At 44.1% G+C, this 23,592-nt stretch overlaps 1 protein-coding gene and 1 long non-coding RNA gene across 3 annotated transcripts in view; one reads left to right on the top strand and one right to left on the bottom strand.

Moving 5' to 3' along the window:
• GLIS1 (GLIS family zinc finger 1) overlaps positions 1-14,213 on the bottom strand; it is a 293,185-nt gene extending 278,972 nt beyond the window's left edge. For both annotated transcript variants that reach the window (XM_029617934.1, XM_029617935.1), the window contains exon 1: positions 13,952-14,213. In XM_029617934.1, the coding sequence (XP_029473794.1) occupies positions 13,952-14,198 (247 nt within the window). In that variant the 5' untranslated portion in view covers positions 14,199-14,213. The remainder of the gene's footprint in view (positions 1-13,951) is intronic.
• Positions 14,214-14,312: 99 nt separating this feature from the next.
• LOC115099926 lies at positions 14,313-22,136 on the top strand. The gene is made up of 4 exons (XR_003858917.1): positions 14,313-14,385; positions 14,962-15,021; positions 16,007-16,138; positions 21,885-22,136. It is a non-coding gene; the product is annotated as an uncharacterized LOC115099926 (long non-coding RNA).
• The last annotated feature ends 1,456 nt before the right edge of the window (positions 22,137-23,592 follow it).

The following is a 23,592-nucleotide window of genomic DNA, read 5'->3' as shown; positions in this document are numbered from 1 at the left end:
ACTTCATGGAGTGCCCCCTAGTCCTTCTACTATCCGAAAGAGTAAATAACCGATTCACATCTTCCCGTTCTAGACCTCTCATGATTTTAAACACCTCTATCATATCCCCCCTCAGTCATCTCTTCTCCAAGCTGAAAAGTCCTAACCTCTTTAGTCTTTCCTCATAGGGGAGCTGTTCCATTCCCCTTATCATTTTGGTAGCCCTTCTCTGTACCTTCTCCATCACAATTATATCTTTTTTGAGATTCGGCGACCAGAATTGTACACAGTATTCAAGGTGCGGTCTCACCATGGAGCGATACAGAGGCATTATGACATTTTTCGTTTTATTCACCATTCCCTTTCTAATAATTCCCAACATTCTGTTTGCTTTTTTGACTGCTGCAGCACACTGAGCCGACGATTTCAATGTGTTATCCACTATGACACCTAGATCTCTTTCTTGGGTAGTAGCACCTAATATGGAACCCAACATTGTGTAATTATAGCATGGGTTATTTTTCCCTATATGCATCACCTTGCACTTATCCACATTAAATTTCATCTGCCATTTGGATGCAGCAGCACTGGGGCAAAGACGTTCAGGGATCAGTAAGTGCCCCCCCTTCTCTTATTTGGCCGCACATTGCCCTTTGGGCACAGACCACTCTGCCTAATAGGAAAGCCGGCCCTTCCCTAAGGTTTTGGGGAATGCTCTCCTGGCCTCGCTTCCCAGCAGAAGACGCACACGTTGTGTTCTGAGAAGCAGACAAAGCAGCTGGACTGGAGGACTCTTTAGCGTGCAATGTTGAAAGCTGCGTTCTGGTTGGTGTCTGTGGGCCCGCAGTCAGCCGTGAAGGCGCTGATTGTGCATGGTGTACTCATACAAATCACCAGCTTCACACCAAGCCACGACAGCTTAGATTACAACGGATTTATCCACGTGTAGAAGTGTTTGCTTCGGATCTTCTGTGGCTGTAATAACAGCAACTGCATTTTTCATCTTTGGTCCAGCAACCAATAGAAGGCGGTAAAAAATGCACATTTGTAACTTCGCAAGAGTTCAGATAAGGAACACAAATTACACTTTAGTCGCGGCAGCTCAGCTCCATTTTAACTACATAATTCCTTGCCAGGGCTCGGTGCTGCACTGCCAGCTCTCTCTCTCCCAGGCTCCTCCGGTTCACCACGTCCCCATACCACAGGCTCCTTCTGATAAGGGAAAAAAACCCCATTGGTTATTGTGCACGCAGCAGAGCATCAACGGTGAAAGTTTTCTTCAGTGAAAATTAGCAAATGCCAGAAACAGCAAGTGCCAAAATCAAAATGTAAATCAACCCCAGGGAGCCCTCTCAAACCTGAGTCATTCCCATTAACAGGCAAGCCCTGAGAACGCGCTGGAAGGTCTCAACAAGCTCTGGATAGATTACTGGGGAATTAGTGCTCGGGTCTCTCCACAACAACAGTTCACATGGCTTGGTGGGGTTTCATGAGGTTATTTCTGCTCTGGCATCTCACACCAACATTATGTGCAAGACCAACTTTTTCATTTTCTTTAAGTGCAAAAAGACAAACTGAAAGCCATAGTATTTATTTGAGACATAACAATGCTCTCATAAGAGAGGGGTTAAAACCAGCAGTCTACGGTGTGCCAATGCTGCAAGGTCAACAAGAGGTCGTGATTGGTCTCTGCCCAGTTTCTGGTAGACGACAATAGTCCTCACCATAAATCCCTCCATCCACTGGTAATACTGGCAACGTGCACTCCAGAGAATCCCCAAAATACTCCACTTACGTCCTGCTCCTGTACCTCCGCACTCTCACACCCACGGGTGGTTCTCAGGAACTCCCTCTCTCACCCCCTTCCCTCTCTTCTCCACCCTCCACCTCTTGCGCTGCCCTCTCAGGCAGGCGCACACATATACACAGGGGCGGATTGGCCTATTGTGGGAATCGGGCATCCCCCGGTTGGCAGGTTGCTCTGTCATGTGTTTTGGGTTTTTTTTGTTTTTTTTAAGCATCCTGGCCCAAAGAAAAGGTCAGCAGGGCCGCAGCCCAATGAGCCCTTCCTGCCACGGCCTGAAGGGCAAACGGGCTCTGCACAGTTTGGATTGCAGGAGAGCCTTAGCCTTCTACCTGGAGCGCACAGCGGGCCACGGGCAGTCCATCTCCTTTGACAGGAGCGCTGGCTGGCGGATTGCATCTCCTTCCGCCAGGCTCAGGCGGGACTGCGACTTGGGGGCCATATCCAGGCTCATTTTGTCAAGAGCCATGGCAACCTCGGTGGCCCACTGGAGGGCAGTCCATGTGGATGAGATCTGCAAGGCGTTTCGTTGCTAACTTTTTTTTTTTTTTCGCTTTTTCCGCTTTCGTTGCTTCGGGAGGAGGGGAGAGAGGACTGGGGCTGCCCCGGAGACCGGCACCCATGGACGCGGCCAGGGCAGGTGAGCGGGGGCTGGGGGAAAGTTTGCCGCCTACCCTTACCCCTGCCTCTAACGCAGGGGTAAGGGTAGGCGGTAAGTTAAACGCGCGGCAAAACTGCAGGTTAAAAAAGCGATAGTGGGGGCGCGGGTTACTGTATGGGAGGGAATAGCTAATCCGATCGTTTACATCTCATATACATGCCGCGGGCGGAAGGGGTTACCCGGTGATTTAAAGAGGCGGTAAGAATGGGTTAAAGGGGATAGTGAATCGCCGGTTGGACTAAAACGCGGCCGAAAAGTGAGTTAGAAGCAGGGTAATCGCGGCCGCACTTTAGTGTATTGACCTGCTAGTTAAGAAGAAAGAAAATGTACCGGTGGGGGAAGGGAGGTTCCCATTAAAGCTCCTTGGTAGCTGTCATACCAAAGAAAAGCCCAGACATCGTGCTTTACATTCCAGTAACTTTAACAGGGAAATCAAAATTAACTGGCAGCAACTTATTCAATGGACAAATTGCACATAAAACAGTAACATTATCTTTGTGTAGATATCCTACAGGTATCAGCTGTGGCTAAATAAGACGGAACTGGTTGTTTTTTTTTTTTCTTTTAAACTTTCTCGGTCCTTCTCAACTTATGGTCCTTGTGACTATACGGAACAGGACTGGTTTTCAGGGGTGCCAAAAATCTGTAAATTAACCTGGCTATTACAGGCCCAAGCGCATGCAACTATAATCTCATGCATATTCATTGCAGATATGCAGAAAGTTAAATCTGTTTGACGGGCCCACAGCTGTTGTACTACACTGAATGGATAGAGGCACGACCAAGATGCTCTAAAATCTGTTTTATCATCAAACGTTGACTTTATTAGGACACGGGTAAAAGGAGAGACTCCTTCCATAAGCCAAGTAGAGTTAAACCTGCAGCATAGTTCAGCGCTTACAGGACAGGGACTAACAGCTGCCTCCTATTCTGAGACACCTCCCTCATTATCCCAATTAGCAGAGCAAAGTGTAAACAGCCAAGAGCTAGCTAAAAGCAGGCCTGCTTTCAATTAAGAGAAAGCAAGAGGTGTGTGTGTGTGTGTGTGATTTTATTCTTTGCAGCTAACACAAGTCAACAAGAACAACAAAACCTTGCAATACTACAAGCAGACTGAAGCCGTTTCAGAGCAGGTACCATGATCATTCCAGCCAGGCCGATGGTGCTGCTCTTATCATCTGTGTTGTATCACAATTACTATAGCAGCACATTAACAGCGGCTTGCATATCCCCCCAAATGGTGTTGCAGAAAACCCAAGATACACAACGCCTAATCCACAAACTGTTTTTGCTATAAGTGTGTGGGTGCCATGTGGATCCTGGGAAATAAAGGGTAGCAAACCAGTTGTAGGTGAATCTTTTTAGTGGACTAACTCGGGCCAAAGTAATAATCGGTGCGTTAAAGAATTGTGTGCAAGATTTTGGCACATAGTGTTAATGCACAGATTAAAATTTAACTCCCAATGCAGCAAGCTAATGCAGCAAGAGTTAAAAAAAAATGCATAGATGTAGTTAAAATGTGAGGGGAGGGGGGTGGGTGCATCGGGGAAGAAAGAGACCATGCTGAAAATTAAAAAAAAAAAAAGCCAGAAAAATCGTACTTATCCGACTAAGTGGGGGCAGAGCGGGAAAGACATTTTTTTTGTGTGCCTGACAGCAGCAATGGAAGCTTAACTCCATCTCTGACCCAGGAGTTAAATTTCCAGAATTTAAAAAAACCCCAGGTTATGGCTAACGCTTTCTGTATCGGGGAGTATTGCGTAATGCCCTCGTTTGCATGGGATTTCCATGCGAGGGCGCTAAGCAGTGCTCCCATTTTGAAATGCACATTTTCTGCGTACAAAACTCCTTGCTGCATCGGCAGTAAGTCTTGGGCACAGAAAACGCGTGTTCCACAGTGAGGAAAGCTGTGTGTTCAGCCGGACATACCGTTCTGCATCGGCCTGTCAATTTGCAGCAAAAATAATGCAGCCCCCTTTAATAAATCAGGCCCTTGGGGTTTATTTATTTAAAATCTTTTCTATACCGTCGTTAAGCTAGATACCATCTCAATGGATTACAATGAGGCACATAAACTGATATTGCTAACTAAATTAAATTATATCAAACTAAACAGGTGCCATTATTAAGTTAAGGTAACACAGTTTCGTAAAAAAAATACTAATTGGTGGGTGAGATAAATCATGTCCATTCCTATCTGTATCAGCTTTAAAATAGATTAATAATTGTATCTTAGCCTTTGGTGTTGAGCGAAAATAGAAATAAAATACACACACATAGATTAAGGTGATGTGTGTGGGTGTTCTATTGACCACATCCTACACTTCCCTGGAATCTACTCTCCATTCTCTTTGTGATACGCTTGTTTAAAAAGCCAGGTTTTTAAACTTTTCCTGAAGGTTTTGATGTCTCTTTGTAATCTGATCTCTAACGGCATGGTGTTCCATAGTTTAGGACCTGCTAAGGATAGAGCCCTTTCCCTCACTTGGGTTAGTCTTGCTGTTTTGACTGAAGGAATGGTTAGGAGTGCTTTGTTTGCTGATCTCAGGTTCCTGTGAGGGACCTGTACGCGAAGGGCAGTGTTCAGCCATTCTGCTTTTTCGTCATGTATTAATTTATGTATGGTGCATAGTGTTTTGTACTGTATTCTGTGCTCAATGGGGAGCCAGTGTAGTTCAGCTAGGGTTTCGGTGATATGGCCTAGTCAGAATTCTTGCAGCAGTGTTTTGTAGTATCTGGAGTGGTCTTAGCGTGGTGTATGGTAAACCCAGTAGAAGGGCATTACAATAGTCAGTGCTTGCAAAACTTAAAGCTTGTAACACTGATCGAAAGTTGGTAGTTGTTAGTAGTGGTTTAAGTCTTCTAAGGGTCATGAGTCTGGCGTATCCTTCTCTTACTTTTAAAGCTATATGTTGTTTCATACTTAATTCTGTGTCAATTATCACTCCGAGGTTTCGTACTTTCTCTGCTAATTTTTGCAGTGTAACAGTTTAAAGTCTTGTGCATGGCCCTGCACTTAAAACTCTCTTGATTTCCAATACAGCAAATCTGTAATTATGTTATTATCAGACTGCAAGTAAAATGTCAGAAGAACATAAGAAATTGCCATGCTGGGTCAGACCAAGGGTCGATCGAGCCCAGCATCCTGTTTCCAACAGTGGCCAATCCAGGCCACAAGAACCTGGCAAGTACCCAAACACTAAGAAGATCCCATGCTACTGATGCAATTAATAGCAGTGGCTATTCCCTAAGTAAACTTGATTAATAGCCATTAATGGACTTCTCCTCCAAGAACTTATCCAAACCTTTTTTGGACCCAGCTACACTAACTGCACTAATCACATCCTCTGTCAGTGATAGTGTCCCAACCTAGACCCCAGGCACACTGGGTAGCAACTCTGATTTTCCAGACTCAGCCCAGCATCAGTTCGGGCACCTTTACCTGTTTCCTACTGCTGGTCTTTCAGATTGCAGAGCTAAACAAATTCTTTTAGGAAGTTTTATCATCTGCTTAACGCCTGGCTATTTAATTGCTTAGCACCATCTTTTGCACATTGCTTGCAGTACTTTATCAGCTAGAATTTTAAAATGTCGTCATTGTTCTGATGTAGTCACAGGATGGACTGAAAGCTATAAACAGGAGTCTTAAATGTCCCCACATGCATTTTAAGCCTCATATCCTCTCTTACTTATTACAAATATTTCTTTTAGCAAAAGGACAGCTTTTCCACCTCCGCATTCTGCTTTTCCCTGTTCTTCACATTTTCTAACAATCGGGCAGATGTAGAAAGCTGAGCATTAAAACAGCGCACAGTTTCCTAATGCATCAGATACTTTTGTTTTCCATTACTAAGGTCCTGCTAATTCGTTAGGAGTTAAAATGTGCAGATTCCCAGTTAAAACCTGTCTTCCCTAGCTAAAGGAGTTACCAGTAATGTGCACATTTTCCAAGAAAAATGAGCCGGGGTAAATGTGTGCGGGTAGATTTTTTTGGGGGGATAATTTTCACAGTGGACGTATGGACGTTACCTTCCTTTTGCTAATTGGTGCAAAGTGCACATGTAAAAGGTCCCCACAGACTTTGCAGTTCTGGGTCCAGTCTTAAAATGACCCCTCGCATGGCGTCTTATGGCTTCCTCCGAAGCAATAGTAACTTTGGATATCTATTCCAGCGTGCACAGGCCCGTAAATCTTAACACGACATCCCAGGTGGCAGAAATTGCAAAACTGGAGCAAAATACAGCAAAAATAAAATTGATGCAATTGAGCCTGAAATGGGATAAGAGCGCTACACCCCGAAGGTTGGCAAGGTTGAAAAATCCTGCCAAGTTTTTAACGCTTCAGATATTTAATTTTCCAGTCTTCTGTGCATGAGAGTCGCTTAAGAAATATCTGAGAGAGGCTCAGGGAGTCTCAGTGGGGAAAGTATTCCACCTGTTAGGAAGATGATCTTCGTACCCTCCCGAAAGGAGAGGGAGGTGCTGAAGAGGGCGCGGTGAACCTTTCAGCTCTCACAGCCTGGATGCCACAAGGTTTCTAGAGACGCTGGCAGAGCTACACACGTTTGGTCTCGTATGCATTTGCTCAGGATGGGGACTCTACGACTGAGCTTCGGGAATCGTCGTTTGATTTCTAGGCTTTAAAAAAAAAAAAAAAACGTGAATTTTCCCAGCGCGCGACTCGAGAGAGACAGGGACGGAGGAAAAAATTCTTGACCATGGGCCAGGAGGCATCGGCCCAAGGCGCAAATGTCATTATTCGTCTTCCCTGTAAACTGCATGTTCGGGTGTTTAAAGGCTGAGGATTTCCTTGGCTAAGAAGAAGCTACAGAAGCTATTCACTGCCATCAGCACCGCTCTCACCATCGCTGTCACGTAAAGAGAGGCCTTTTATTTGCCGCTTCCTAGCACTACGCCCTAAGCGGGTTCAATACAGTAACAAATGGCATCTATGATGTTTATATTTTTATCGTTATTTAAAATCTCAGCGGATTATAATAAACATACAGAGTAAAACCTCTCCCTAAAGAACCCTGAAGACCCCCTAATGATGTGACACTCCGTTAATTAGAAACAAGCAAATAACAGAAACAAAAGCTAGGAGGAACTAATCTGCCACTCCTTCCCAAGCCTTACGAGATGTGAATCAGGGCAGAGATGGGGTAGTTATTCCTCTTTCTGGGGAGATTACTTCTTGCCTTTTCTTTGTGTGGCTCTTATATGAAGCGGTTGAGGCTGTTAGATACTGTATTTCTTTCTTTTATTCTTTGTCAAGATGTGCTCAATTTAAATTTGAAATTAAAAAAAAAAAAAAGTGCTCTTCTGAAATGTCAGGAAGAGATTTTTCCCCGGTTTGGGAGAGGCCGGGGGGGGGGGGAGGGACATAGGGAAGGCCACGAGTCCCAGTCTTTGTGCAATGGCGACACCTGGTGGTCAGATTTAGGGCTCCTGAGCGCCAGGTTCTTCAAGCAGCCGTGGTGTATGGCCCCCTGGCCAAAGAGTACCACAGCAATAACTGAGTTAAGTGAATTGGGAGGGGAAGGCCAAACCCTTGGCCGGTTGTGATTGAAGGTTCATAGTTCCGGTTCCAAATGGATCTGGAAGGCCAAGAACAGGAGGAAATGGCCAGGCACGCCCACCACCTCCCAAAAGAGAAACGATTGGAGCTGCATGGCAGTGCCAGCTGTCCAAGCCGACCTTCCTCTTGCTTCCGGCAGGAGCAGATATATTGGGCTCCATGAATCAGCACTAAATTTTATTTTTTTTCAGGCTTAATATTTATCATTCCCCCATCCTGAATATCTGTTTTTACCACAGGTGATATTGTGGAAAGCTCAGAATATCTACCAATGTTCACTCCTGTCCAAACTCAAAATAATTTGGTTGAGCCGGGCTTCCTGGCACTAATTGATTTAATTGTTTTGGGTTTTTTTTCCCTGCTGGCACAAAGGGGTTGGTCTATCAAAGGCTTTTCTCATAATCAAAGAATGAGAGAGAGAGAGCCTGTAATTATTATTTCTGGGTCTCTTTTGGTTTTAGTATTATTTGCATTGCTTATGTGGATGACTTCATGTATTATTCTGCTGAAGTTTATTGTCGGTTGAGCGATTACTTTTACACTGTACGGGGCGATGTGCTATTGTGAATCGCTTCAAGTTATTGGTGGAGAGAGAATAAATTCAATGCAAATATAAGAGCGGAGGCTCAAAACTTGGAAAAAAAATCAAACTTGAGAAGAGGGGCTGAAAATTAAGGGCGTGCCAGATCTGGGCTTCCAGCTTTCACAAATAAATCTGCAAGAATTTGCCTTCACTTTCTCCCTCCCACCCTTTTTCTTGAGGTTTGGTGGGGGGGGGGGGGGGAAATCTTTTGCCATAGGGAATTTTAGGCCAAGATTTTCATATCCACCATCAAAATCTGCTGCTGGCCGTCTCAAAAAGATAAAACCCCAGAGTCACAGAGTCTGGGAGAGAGAGGGAAACAGTTACAGCGAGTCCTCGTGAGAAATAATCCAGAAACCCCTCACGTCCTTGAATAAAATGTTCCTGTGAGATGATCGGGTGAGGAAAAATTCAAGGCAAAAAGGGATATTTCTTACAGCTGCTTCATAAAGAGGGAAAAGGTTCTGCACCACCTTTAGCAATTGTACAACATTTTTTCACGAGTGCCTTCTCTAAAAGGTTTGAAATAGCCAGGGCCGGATTTTGGGATGGGCAAGCTGGGTGGTTGCCCCGGGTGCTGCCAGCATCAGCCATCCCGCAGTGATGCCCCCCCCCCCCCCCCATCCCATCGCAGCCGGAGAGAGGCCCAGTGGGGGCGGCGTCAGGTGGAGGGGGGTGCGGATGCTTTTTGGCCCGAAACCTGGCCCTGTAAGTAGCACACGGAGAGTGCCAGGCAGCACTAATGTTGCAGCCTTTAACACCGCCGGGCGGTGGAAATCCCACGAGACGGGTACCAGAAACCGGACAGCATCACTTCACCATTAAAGAGCAGAAAATGAATGGCACGAGGATGAGAGCTGCGCTTTCTGGGCGCTCTTCAAGCTGAATTTAACAATTGGACTCTATTTTTAATATTCCATTTTAGTGTTTTGGTTTGGTTTTTTTTTACCTCTGTTTTAGATTTTGGATGTCTTGTGTTTTCCATTTCTTTGTATTTTATTCTCCTAATGGTTCACTAAATACTGCCCTAGAAAACAAACCAAAAGAGCATTAACTTTTATTGAAAACTTCTTAGCTGTCAGCAGAGAACCAGAAAACCTCCAAGGACAATGTCTTGAAGACGACAATCTTAGCGGGCTTCGAAAACTGCGGCTCGGGGGTGAAACATCACAACAGATATGTATTAAATTAAACCGGAAGTGGCCGGCCTTCAGAACAAACCCAGAGGTCAGCATTCAGTGACAGGACACTGCAGCAGGGTTTCTTTTCTTAATTAAAAAAACAAAATTCTAAGTGAGGCTAAATGCATTCAAGGTTTACAGACAAATTAAAAAAAAAAAATTCTAATTAAAAAAAAATATCCTGTTCAGTAGCAGAAAATCAAAACCATTTTTCAACCCAATGGAGGTTTTATAAAGGTGAACGTGACAGGGGGGGAGGCTGATGCAGTTTTTTTTATTTTATTTTAAATTTAGCGACCGCTCTAGCACCTTCCTCACCTTTATAAGAATTCCAGCAGGGTTCCCGCATCCCTCCTGAACCCGCCTGCTGGCGCTGGTGTTTCCAACGTGATTGGCATTTAATTCTGACAGCGCCCCCTGCAGGAAGGGGTTTGTATCACTCAACCTCGTTCATGCCAGGGTCCGGCTGGCTGACCTCCTAAACCGACGTGGACTGCTTGGCTGGGAGACACCTGAAAAGTAGGGGGGCGGAGTTCTTTCCTGTGCCTGAACAGTATGGGGGGGGGGGGAAGGCAGAAATACATATTCCCCCCTCCCCCTCTAGGAGTCTCCCCCAATCTCAACCCAACCACTCCCTAATGTTTTAATTAGATGAAATATACCACAGGAGCAGGGGAGCAATAAAAATCAGGTCTTCTCAGGCCGCAGGGTAGTACAGCCAGGGGCTAAACATACATTGGTGTCAGTGGGGGTAGATGCTGCCCCTGTAAAGGGACCTGGTGCTTGCAGCAGGCTTTGCAGCTGTATACCCGGAGACCTATTGGATTTTTTTTCTTTTTTTGTTTATTTACAGAACCAGAGTGGGGCGGGGGGTAGTCCGGGGCTCACCTAAGCCTGATCAGCTGTACAATGCCAGGGGTAGTGAAGAGCAGGAGAATACTATCGGGTTATCCCCGCAGCCCGAGGCAGCAGCAGCACTATGGGGGTTGGAGCGAAGCCACTAGCGGGAGATTTTGGCCCAGAGGGTTAGGGAAGTAGAGAATATGGCTCACGGCTGCAGGTGGGAGCTGGTACCCGTGCAGCTGCAGAGGGCGGCAGCTGCCGTGTAGCTCCATCCTTCCTCCTGCAACGAATGCCACTCTTGTCGACCCGGGGGAAAAAAATACCGCCGAGGACCTCGATTAGACCAGTAACTGAGAAACGCAGGGTTAGGAGGACAGCTGCAGTGGGGAGGAGAGGCAGAGGGAGGATTGGGAGCGTTGCGCGGCACACACAGGAGGAGGCGCATTACGTGCGTGGGGCGGTCGGGCGCCAGGCAGGCGACCTCTCCTAGGAAGATTTTACAGGAATGGCGCTTGCATAGTTTTAAAGTTCCCCGTCCCTGTGTTCACTGCTCAAACTGGGGCGCGAGCTACTTTTTACTCAAGGTGAAGACTTTTCACGGTGGATCTAGTGACTTTCTTCACGAAGGGGCTAGCGACTCTACCTGCCCCCTGTAGCTTGCCAACCTCAGAACTGCCCTCTTGAGATGTACAGACTGCACTAACCTAGCCAGCTCCCATCTTTGGCACTGCAATACAGGCCTTACACTAAGAGAAGGAAAGAGCCTCGGCACCCCGCACCCCTCTGCCACACAACAACCGTTTTGGGCTGGGGTTTAAGCAACAAGGCCATTGCCCAAGGCCCCAGTACCACCAGCAAAGCTGAATGATGTCAATGAAGCAGATGTTCAGGGCAACTGGCACTGGCTGGGCCCCAGGCCTGCTCTCAGAACCCTCTGCCCACCCCCGGCCATGCACAGCAAAATACACAAACAAACAGGACACAGCTTTATTTCTATTCATCAAATGACCTTATGCACCTTTTAATACCTCAGTACCATTAGCACATTTTAACGTTTGGAGAGTCCATCAGCAACTGGCCCAAAGATCAATCACGTGAAGTGGCTCAACCTACCAAACCTCTTAAGGGTGCCTGCCACCCTGGCCGTTTGCCTAACCACTCACCCCTTTGAAATGCACCTACCTGCTGCTCCATTGCGAGTGAGCCCGCCGGCCAGGAAGCACCCCAGTTCCTGACTATGAGAGCAGCAGGGAAAGACAAAATGAAATGGCCCCCTCACACTCATTCAGGGGCAGGTGGGCCAGGCACTGGGCTCTTAATGCTAATCCTCCAGCAGTAGGCACCCTTCCCACCCTCAACAATAAGAGGACTCATCTCTCTCTCCCCCCTCCAGGATTCACATTCCAGGCCACTGTTTACTTCCCTCCATGTTTTAAATCAGCTGTTTCCCTCCTAAATGAACTACCGTCTCTCATACTTTCTAGTTCGCCCATTGACAGAGCTTCTGGCTCTGCTTGCCTGGGGCTCTGCTTAATTTCCCCACTCTATACATCCTTCACCAAATGTGCTAGGCTCTTCTGACAGCTGACGGACTTTTTCATCTTGTGTTTCTTGGCGGGTGATGGGGTGAGGTAATTATATTTTCACGTAAGAGGGAACTGGGGTATATTTTTTTTATTCATTCTGGGAAGTATGCAAATGTTGAATATTAACCATTTTTCAGCAAATTTTGTTTTTAACTTTAAGTTGAATTATAACACAAAGGGTGTTCAGCCAATTAAATCGCTCAGCTGCCTGTCTTGAATCTTTGCACAGTGCTACCATGAGGAATGGACAGAACACATTTGAAGGTTAATTTGCAGGTGCTTTATAATAAGATAACATATCTTGCAAAAGGCATGTCTACTGCAGAAGAGTGATAGTTTAGAAATGGCAGACTTCTCCCTGTGCACCTAACAGTCCTCTTTCCCCAGGCCTCACATGGGACTATGATTGTCCTTAGCCTAAACAGGTAGTTGGGACATCTGAAAAGGAATGAGTCATGTTTGCATTCGGAAAGGAAAATAGTGTTTGAGCTTCCCTTCTTAAAAGGATATCTGTGATCAATGTAGGAACGCCACAGCCATCGGACAAGCAGTTGCTGCTAGCCAAAACAGATCATGTCACTTGTGTGGTTTCATGAAATCATAACATGTAGAGTGATGAGGCTGCCATGGAAGATGCACAAGTCAGGGGAATGTGGTCAGTGTATCTTGCAAATAAGGTAGACTGACCACAGGGCATCCAGAACATCTTAGTGTAATGCTGAAAGCAGAAGCGGATTCAGCCCTTGCTCTATGACTGACAGATACTAACATTATTTCAGTGTCCTTATGTTAAAGCAAGAAGGAAAACATGAAACATCGTTTCAAACACGACAAGACTATGTGCACTTCTCTCATACTCTAACAACACTTTTCCTTTTATACATTAAACAAATATATAAATTCTCTGTACTCTTGTGGATGTATATAAATATATTTATGTATATATCAATCCTTACACAGTTTAAATTTTCAAATATCTTAGTATAGGAATAGACCATGGAAGGATCACTAAGTTATTTTTAGGGTACAATTTCTATCAATCATTCTGATCTTCTGTACATCTTGACAGTAAAAAATACATAGTTTGTACACAAACCAATACACTGTTTATAGCTATAACTTATTCATACAATGCATTTTATGTGCGAGTTGCTTAATTAATTTAAATAATTCAAATATAGCTTTTTCAACTTAGTTGTTATAAAATTACCTTCCTCCCTTTAACTAATGCACTGTGAAAGTAGATAAACTTTGCCAGCTTTCACAGTGACTTTATGCACAAAAAGAAGGCGCACAAACCTACCCACAGAAAGTTACACCTGCGCAGGTTAGTTCACATGCATACGTTTTACTGTCAAAAGTAAATCCCAACTGTGTTGTAAAAGTAAACCCCCCCCCCCCGGAATGCGTATTCTCTGTGCACATGAAGGTACGCATGAAGTCAGGTTAGGTGCATCCTTTTTAAGTACACGACTCCTGCCTAAGGTTTGTTTTTTACAAGTCATTTACACATACAAACAAACCCAGGTGTATCAGGGAACCTCCCCTCCAGCGTGCAACCAGAGTAAGAAATGGTAATAAAACATGAGCGCTCTCGCATTTCACAGATACGATTCTCTCTTCGATCGCAGCGGTACTGAGCAGAAATCGCTAGCGAAACTGGAATCGTAATGACTTAAAAGGACCCGGAAGCCGCAGCCGGCGACCGGCGAGGTGCAGCTGCGCCCCAGGACTCACCCTTCAGGCTGGGCTGCGGCGGCTTGTGCTGGAGATACTCTTTGGCCCCTCTCGGACACCGTCCCTCCGGGGTCCTGGGCTGCAGCCTCTCAAACAGGCTGGGGCTTTTGGGAATGAGGTCGGGGAGGGGCAGGGGGAGCTGAGGAGGCTCGGGGTAGACGCCGCCGCCGCCGCCGCCCTGGTCGCCCCCCGTTGCTTTGAAAGACATCTGAGAGGAGCCGAAAGCCTCGGCCAGCTCCCTGTGCATGCTGCCTCCCTCTCCGGCTGGCACAGGCTCCCCCCACTCTTATAGCTCCTGCAGGAGAGAGCGGGGTGCAGGGGCTGTCAGGCGTGGTTTAAGTCCGGCTCGCCACCCCCCCCCCCCCCCCCCCATCCCCCTACCACGGAGCCGCGGTCCGAGGATCGCACCCACCCGTGCATGGATTTTACCCCGTGTGAGTTAAGGGAAAGAAATGCCAAAAGGGGCAGCAGCCCTGCCACTGGGGGGACTTCCAGAGGAGGCCAGGGGCTAAAGATATTGTTCTTGCTCTGACTATAGCAGAGGGGAATTAAATTGCAAAGAAGAGAACCCCTGTTCCCTCTCTGAAGTGTAAAAAAAAAATGCCAGGGAAGAACAGTAAAGACAAATAGTGACCTGAGAATTACTTGGCAGTACCTTTGTTGGCTGAGATAGAGATGTGTCAATGCAAATTCTTTCCTTTGAAGCCTACAGAAGTCCTTCTCACCTATGGAAATGTTAAATTACCCCCTATCTCCACTTCAGGGAGGGGGGGGGGGCGCTATGGCTGGAAGCCAGGGGTATTATTCCTTGGTCTGCAGTGACACCAAGTGGACCTGGCTACAATTGCCAGGATTAAATGGATATTTTCTCCAGAAGGAAAGTTTTGAGTGCAGGGACCTAAGGCAGTTCTTGGAATCAGAACTTGGGGTGTGTAATCCCGGCCTGGAGCCAATGAGGAGCAGGGCATCGACTACTAATGAACTCTTTTTTTTTTTTTTTTTTTAATTAGGTCTTTTGTTTAAAGTCAGACAGGAAGAGTGAGGAAAAGACAGAAGGACGTAGCAATGAGGTGAGGTTCCTACCCCAGCCACGTAACTGCTACCACAAAGGGAAGAGCAGTTTGCAGACAGATGGAAGCGTTCCTTGTAGCCATAGTTTGTAGAATAGTAATTATACAGCAGTGCCGAGAAAGCAGTGGTTTGTTGGTTTGTAGTGAGGGAAAAGAATATGAGTTTAAGTATTTCCTGACCTTATAGCAGGGCTGTCAACTTTTCTACGGCGCAGGACCAGACACTTGGCGGGGAGGACACAACCTCCCGCCCCTTTCTGTCCTTTCAAATTGATGCGGCCCTCCATCTCTCCAAAGGAAAGAGTGAAGCGTCGGCTGCACAGCTGCTGAAGACCCAGAGGAGGAGGAGCGTTTAACCCGAGCCCCGAAGACAGGCAGGTGATTGGGGCACTGCCAGACTGCCACCACTGACTGGCCCCTGACCTTGCCTGACCGGGTTTTACAGTGTCCACTTACCCTTACACCCAGACGCTGTACAGCAGGCTGGAAAACCGGGCAGTTGGTCACCCTACCTTAGAGCTAGGACAGTATTTAGAATAGCATCTGCAGGTGTATGATAATTTACCAAAATGATAGATATATTTTTTCAGATCCAGAACACCTACGTGTTTACTTAGACTCCCACTCCTGAAAAAACTGCAAAAGGTGTTGGTTATTGTATTATCTGCTGGGTAATATAGTGTTACAGTATATATTATGACGAGATTTGAATCCTATGAATCCGCTTAAATAATGGTTCTCCCACTATTCTTATAAATTGGAATTTAAATTTCTTTTGTATAATTCATGCTATATTGATGGATAATTACTTCCTTTTTCTGTTTTGCATCGTTTTCAATGTAATTGAGATTGAAACTTCAATAAATTAAAAAAAAAATAGCATCTGCATACATTCAGTATCAGGCTGATTGAGTTGCAGGGAAATTCAGAAGATTTGTTGCGATTTTATGTAGAGTAGAGGGAATTTTTTTTTTTCTTTTGTGAGAACCAAGACGTCCAACCTCCTGAAGCAAGTGGATCCTGCAGCTGAACTAAGCACAGGATCTCAACCATCTGCACCGACTTCATCACGCACACAGTGGAGCAGCTTTACTAAAGAAAAGCAAACGGAACTCAGGTGAGACTTAACTGAGGACTTATGTTATTATTCTGGCCAGAATTTAGGTGGAAGTTTGAAGTATTTTGCAAGTGAACTGAACTGAGATACAGAGTAGGGCTGGTGATTTTCCTTTTATATCTTGCAACCTGATTTTCCTCACTTTCCAATGTTAATAACATTTTCTTTCTTTTTTATTACTATAATGCCATTTATAGAGTATAAGAATCCTAATGTGCTATGTAACTGTGCATGCACTGATTTTATATGCAATGCTTGCAATAGCCACATAAGGTGGGTTTTGAGTTATCACTTACTGCTCTATTCTCTGCTCCAGTCTCCCCTCTCCACCCCAGGAGACCCTTTAGTTGTGTGGGTGCATTACATGTGTCCTTCTCTAATTACACAGCTGAAAAGTGAAGTTAGTTTTGTGGCCCCCTCCCATATAAAGTGAGAGGTTTACAATTGGCATCACAAGAACAGGGTCGATTCTTATCCATTCCTGTACTCAAAACCTGTCACAGATTAGTCAGTGAAAATGTCTGTATCTGTTGCAAAATACGTTTTAATGTGCATCTTTACTTTGGGGGCGTGTCATCTGAGAATAGCTTGTTTACCCTACCATAGTCAAGTCTTACCTCCCAGTATCAGACACAGAAGAACTGAAGACCCAGTTTGAATCACTGAAAAAAGAAATTGGATGACTAAGAGGCCAGGTTGGGTGAACAGGGTGAAGCTCTACGATTAGTAAAGGAGGAGCAGACAGAAGCACTATCCTTAGCCAAGAATGTGATGGAAAAGTTGACAGTCACAAAACATACTTTCATTTCATTTTTTCATTTATTAAAATGTATTAATCGCCTAACACTTAACAAGGCCTAAGTGATATACAAGAATACATACATAATAAAAACAAAATAAAATACAAACAACAAATTTCAGCTTCACAGAAACCAAGAAGCAAAATACCAAATATTAATGGTACATTTACTGTTGTAGGCATAGGAGCATATTCCAAAAATGGAATATTCAATTATTAAATCATATTTACTTTAGTAAGCAGATTAAGAACATTCATGCCACCTCATTTATCATTGAACGCACGATGGAGCAGATATTCCTTAAATGCCGTTTTTAACGTCTTCTAAAGATCTGAGGTCAAAAGGAAGGAGGTTCCATTGAGCGGGTGCCGCTATAGAGAAAGAAGTCTCCCTGGTACAGGATAAACGGGCGTGACGAATTGAGGGAATCTCTAGCAAATTAACTTGTGAAGATCTCAAACATCTAACTGGATTATAAATCCCTAGCAATGCATTAAACCAAAAGGTAGAATCTGAAGCACGGAGCTTGTACACTAACATGCCTAACTTGAACACTATACGTTCATTCACTGGTAACCAGTTAAGTCTATGAATCTGGGTCGGCGAGATCTTTTCAAAGCGCTTTGTGTGAGAAACCAGCCTAGCAGCTGAGTTTAGCAAAAGTTGTACTGATTGAATTAAACACTGCGGTAAACCAATATATAACCCATTACAGTAGTCAATGTGCGGAAACATAATGGCACGAACAACCATCAGAAAATCTTTATCATACAACAAATGACGAAGGCCTCTTAACAACTGAAGTTTAAAGAAGCCTGTTTTAATCAGCAATTTTATTTGAAGTTTAAAAGATAAGGTAGAGTCAATCATGATACCTAGACTCTTGATAGGTTTAATAAGAGAAAATGAGAAATTGTCTATTGAAATAGTGTCCTGTAAAGGTACGGAATGAGGTCGATGAATTAACAACATTGTGGTCTTACCAGTATTTAGCAACAACTTATTGTGCTTCAACCATCACTTAATAGTATCCAAACACAAGGATAATGAATTCACTGTTTCCTGCCATGAATTCTGAACTTTTATATAGAACTGGATGTCATCAGCATAGATCTTATACCCATCTGAAATGGTAGCTAGCAATTTGGTATTGGGGGCGAGATATATATTAAACAACATTGCCGAAAGGGCTGAACCCTGTGGCACCCCAACCTTCACCTGCTGAGACAAAGAACACGAATTATTAAATCGGATGACTTGAGAACACTCAGACAAGTAACTCTCAAACCAATCAAGTACTATTCCTGAAATACCACATTCCCGAAGACGAAAAAGTAAAATTTGATGATCGATGGAATCAAAAGCAGAGGTAATGTCAAGTGAAACTAAGAGAAACTGTCATTATAGTCTCCTGAGACACCAGATTTCAGAGGAGGGCCTGAGGACCTGACCATAGAGGAATGGATCTCTCAGAACACAGTGGCTCTGAAGATTCTGTGCATTCCAGAAGATTAATTGGTGATGGTGAAGGACCACCTGAAAGGCCAAGCTATGAACACTGTGAAATATGCACCTGCCTCAGAACAGAAATCTGTGGAAGATATTTTTTCACTATTTCTCCGAGTATATGGAGGCAAGGTACCAATTAGTGAGAGGCTGAAGGAATTCTATGCCTGGAAACAACTGCATGGGGAAAGTATCAGAGATCATGCCTACAGGAAAAGGCTACAAAGCTAATCGTCAGAGATGGTACCTGCATTGGAGACCATGAGGCCATAATCAAAGATAAATTTGTCTTTGGGCTAAGCAAAGGCAATCTGCGAAGAGGGATGAAACAGGTGTCTAGAGAATCCTTATGTGACATTCCCTAAGCTATTACAGGCCACCATCCTGGATGAAGCAGATGAAGTGATCCAGAAGGTTGGAAACAGGAGCACCACTCAGATCCTGACAAGGCCCAGAACTGAAGTGACAGTGAGGGCAACCTCAGCTACAACTGATCCTACAGCAATCACTACAGCTAACTTGAACCAAAATATAGAGAAGCTCATTCTGCAGCAAGAGAAGTTTATCTCCCAACAGGGAGAATCAACTCAAACTTCATGTGAATGCTTCAGAAAGCCTGAGAGGAGTACATCAGGTGCGATGTTACTCTGAGAAGGATACAGCTTGGTGAGCTGGGATGCTACCATTGCCAGGAGACCGGGCATATAGCCCGAAACTATTTGAGTGAAAGAAGATGGCAGACTATAGACAAGAGTTGCTGCCTAGTGCTGGTGGAGAAGACATGAAATGGCAGAGATGGCATCTACACCAGAGGAGGCTGGATCCGGGTATACCACTCCTGCAGTATGACTCAAATCAGTTAGTATGATGGAGGGATACTGGAAGGATAAGAAGAGGAAAGCCTTTGGAAAATCACCCATACTAGATGTGGTCATCAGAATTATTAATACCAGTTGTTACATAGACACAGGATTAGATATGACTACGATCATGGAGAGTCATTTTCGACAGAACTTCCAAGCATCTGGGTAAATTTGAAGAAGCCAAGTGGGTGATCTTGAAGACAATCAATGATATGGAGTTGCCAGTAGTTGTCTGTCTGGCAGCAGAGATCACATATATGGACAGACATTATCCCCTAGAGTTGAATTACAAAATCTACTGCAGAAGCACAAGTCTGTGTTTTCAATCAATGTTTCTGACATTGGATAAATTGATGTTATCTAGCACACCATTCCTACAACAAATGCTAGTCCAATTAAATAACCCTACCGGAGAGTCTCGCCCCATGTCTTCAGTGAATTCAAGCAGCATGTACAAGGCCTGTGAACCAAGGCATTCTTAGGAAAAGTAATAGCCCTGGGGTCTCACTGGCTGAAATTATCCACGAGAAAGAGGGTAGTGTGAGATTCTGTTGTGACTACCAAAAACTAAACAGTGTGACAGTTAAAGATGCATTCTCACTACCAAGAATTGAGGAGTCCCTTGAAGCACTAGGCCAAGCCTCATTGTTTTATCTTTTTTTTTTTTTTTATATTTATATCTTTATTGACTTTTTTCAATTCAATACAAAAAACCAATAATAAGTATACATTTCGTGAAATTTCCAACTTAATTCCTCTACAATTCTCTCTTGTTATTATTTTCCCATCAATCAGAAATTGTTACCCACCAACAAACAAAAACAGAAGCTCAGTAAATAAGGGGAGTGCTAAAACAAATTAAATTCTCTTTCCATACATCATCCATAGTTATGCTCTGAATACTAATTTACTACTCACTGGGAGGTGTAGGAGAAGTGACTGTTCTCCTTTGTTCTATAAAATTAATTAACTGATCAGGTGTGAAAAACACAAAAGTATCTTGTTCCTTCTTCAGCATACATTTGCAGGGAAATCTCAGAGTGAAAGAGTATCCCATAGAAATTACTGCCTGACGGTGAACCAAAAATTCCTTTCTTTTTTGCTGAGTAGCATATGATAGGTCGGGAAAAATCTTTATCACATCGTCACAGAATGATATGGGGTATATTGAAAAATATTTTCTCATGACCTTATTAAGGTCTAGTAAATTCTGAAATGCTACAAGTAAAACCCCTCTATTATTCTGCTTTCCGAATTTTCTAGAAAATTGGAAAGATTACCTTGAAAAGGTAACTCTGGCCATGCAAGCAGATTACATTCTGAAAACAGATGTGATCACTCTATTTGGCTTTTTTGAATGGACCCACATGCCATTTGGACTGTGCAATACTCCAGCTAGTTTTCAAAGACTCATGGAATCTTTGCTGAGTGAGTACATCTTTGATATCCTGCTCCTGTACCATAATGATATCTTGGTTTATTCAAAACACTTTAAAAGTCACATAGCACGCCTTGACAGAGTGTTCCAGCAACTTATTGATAGTGGCTTGAAATTAAAGCCTTCCAAGTGTTACTTGCTGTGCAAAGTAGACTTCTTAGCTCATGTGGTTTCAAAGGACGGAGTGGCAGTAGGCCCTGGTAAAATCTCTGCTGTGAAAGACTGGCAAGTTTCTACATCAAAGACAAGGTAGTTCCTGGACTTTGCCACTTGTTATCGCTGTTTTGTGCCTGGGTTTCCAAAAATAGCTGCCCCACTTTTCATGCTGTCACAGGGAGGCCCAAGAAACATAAAAGGCTAGAGCCATTCAACTGGAGTGCAGAGTGTCAAGCTGCTTTTCATACTTTGAAAACCAAGCTTAGTACTGCTCCAGTATTGGCATTCCCCATCTTTGAATTGCCCTTCATGTTTACAATAGATGCAAGCTTTCATGGGTTGGGGGAAGTTCTCAGCCAGTTGCAGGATGGACAGCAGGGGGTCTATGAAAGTCCAAGAGAAATGATAAAAACTACAGTCCATTTAAGCTGGAACTTTTGGCATTGAAATAGGCGGCAACTGAAAAGTCCGTGAAGACTTGATCTACATGAAATTTACTGTAAGGCCTGATCATAACCCCTTGCGATATTTAGAAAATGCCAATATACAGGCTGTGAAACAACACTGGCTAGCTCAACTATCAGAGCTACAGTTTGAAATCTGTTACAAGCCCGGCAAAACCAATGTGAATGCAGACAGACTTTCGAGACGAGACAGAAGTTGAGGATAACAGGAAAGATTTCCTCCAAATTTAAACGGAGGAAGTCCAAGAACAGTTATTGCCATGTGAAAAGTACATACAATAAGATGTAGGACAAAAGCAAACAATATGGAGTACTTTCATGAATTTCTAGAGAAGGCTCAATGAGATGATGATGAACTGAATATTATCAATACGGCATTAGAGAAAGAGCATGCTCCAGAAATTGCAAATTGGAGTCCCATCTGCCAGAAATTGTGGAAACAGAGGGACAGATTGTTTCTTAAGAGAGGGCTGTTATACCGAAATAAGTGACCCCCATGACTCCTCTGATGTTTTTCAGTTCATGGCTCCACAGACTCTTCAGAGGGAAGTGTTTTGCGGCTAAGCATGATCGGGATGGAGTGGAAACAACATTGAGGAACCTGAAGAAGCAGTACTAATGGGTCACAATGTCCTTTGATGTACTTGACTAGGTTAAGACCTGTATAAGAGATGTTCTTGCGAAAAACATATTTCCCAAAGAACGTGCATTCCTCCAGTGTATCAATGTCTTGTATCCCTGGAAGTACTAGCCATTGATTATACCAGTGGTTCTCAACCTTTTTTGGCTGGGACACACCTGGCAGATGGTTCTCACATGCATGACACACTGAACATGTGACCATCACGGGGCTAAATGTAAACATGCACTCTGCATCCACAGGAATCCCCTCAACTCCTAGCAATGAGTGCAGAGCAGATCTAGGGCACTACCCTATACAAATCGCCAAACAAAAAAGGATATTCTGGTTCTGATGACATCCCAGTAAAAGCAAAACAAACTCCTTTTACTACCAGGCACAATAGCCTTCCTTGTGAAAAGACAGTAATGCATATCCTATTGAGAAAACACATCAAATAAGATTGATACAAATGCCTACATGCTAGTAAAATACCTCACCTCAGTCACACACCCTTCACAAAGTACAGAAAAACCACAAATTATAAATATGGAGACAGAAACTGGAATGGAAAACCAAACAAGCCACTGCATGCAGTGTGAACCTGGAGAAATGGAAAGAGAAATATAGCACCTAACAGACTCTCAGGATTTGCAATAATGCACACAAACTAACCTGCACAAAGTTACATCTATATTATGGAACACACAAACAGTAACAACCCTATCTAAGAAATACAACTATTAAACCAGGCCCTAAACACTAATATATTTCCTATTGGGGAAAACAGAATAAGCCAAACTGCTATAGAGCCCCACACAGAAATAATTATAAAGCTATACTAAAAATGTTACAAAACAGTTGCTGAACAGAATAATATCCAACAATTAAAAACTCATAAAAATTATTAAAACATGTTGAAATATCAATAACATATTTCAAAACAGCAGACATCACATAATACCCAATAATTAAAATGGCAGTCAATCAAGAAAAATAAAATTAAAAAGCCACCTTTACTTACCCTCTCCAGCAACTCTCCTACTCCTTTCCCTTCCAGGCCAATAGCACTCACTAGAAGCAGTAAGGGCTGCTGAAGCTCTGTCCTCAAAGTCCTCTTCTTTAGCTCCCACAACCAGTCACTCACACACACACACCCAATTAGACCCCACAACCACTCTCTCTCTCTCACACAGAAACACATCACCTCCCTGACCAATCACACTCATGGTCTCTTATATACAAGCTCTCAATCACACACAAATGCTCTCGCACCCATTCACACTAGCTCTTACCCAGGCTTCCATTCACGCCCATACACACAAGCTCTCACCCAAGCACCCATTCTCACACACACACACACACACACACACACGCTCTCACCCATGCATCCATTCACACCCTCAGATACACAAGTTCTCACCCAGGCACCCATTCACACCCTGAGACACACAAGCTCTCACCCTGTTAGGATCTCCGTGCGGCGTTAGCAATCTTAGGAATCTGATGCCGGATAGGCGGAGCAATCAGATAGGAGTTGGCAATCTGTAATGAATCTGTATTGCGGGCTCCTGAAGAGGGAAAAGCTAGCAATCTTGTTAGGAAAGC

Source organism: Rhinatrema bivittatum, chromosome 10, assembly GCF_901001135.1.
Source record: "Rhinatrema bivittatum chromosome 10, aRhiBiv1.1, whole genome shotgun sequence".
Classification (NCBI taxonomy): domain Eukaryota; kingdom Metazoa; phylum Chordata; class Amphibia; order Gymnophiona; family Rhinatrematidae; genus Rhinatrema; species Rhinatrema bivittatum.
Note: the sequence above shows the minus strand (reverse complement) of the source record. Positions and strands in the feature narration are given on the sequence as shown.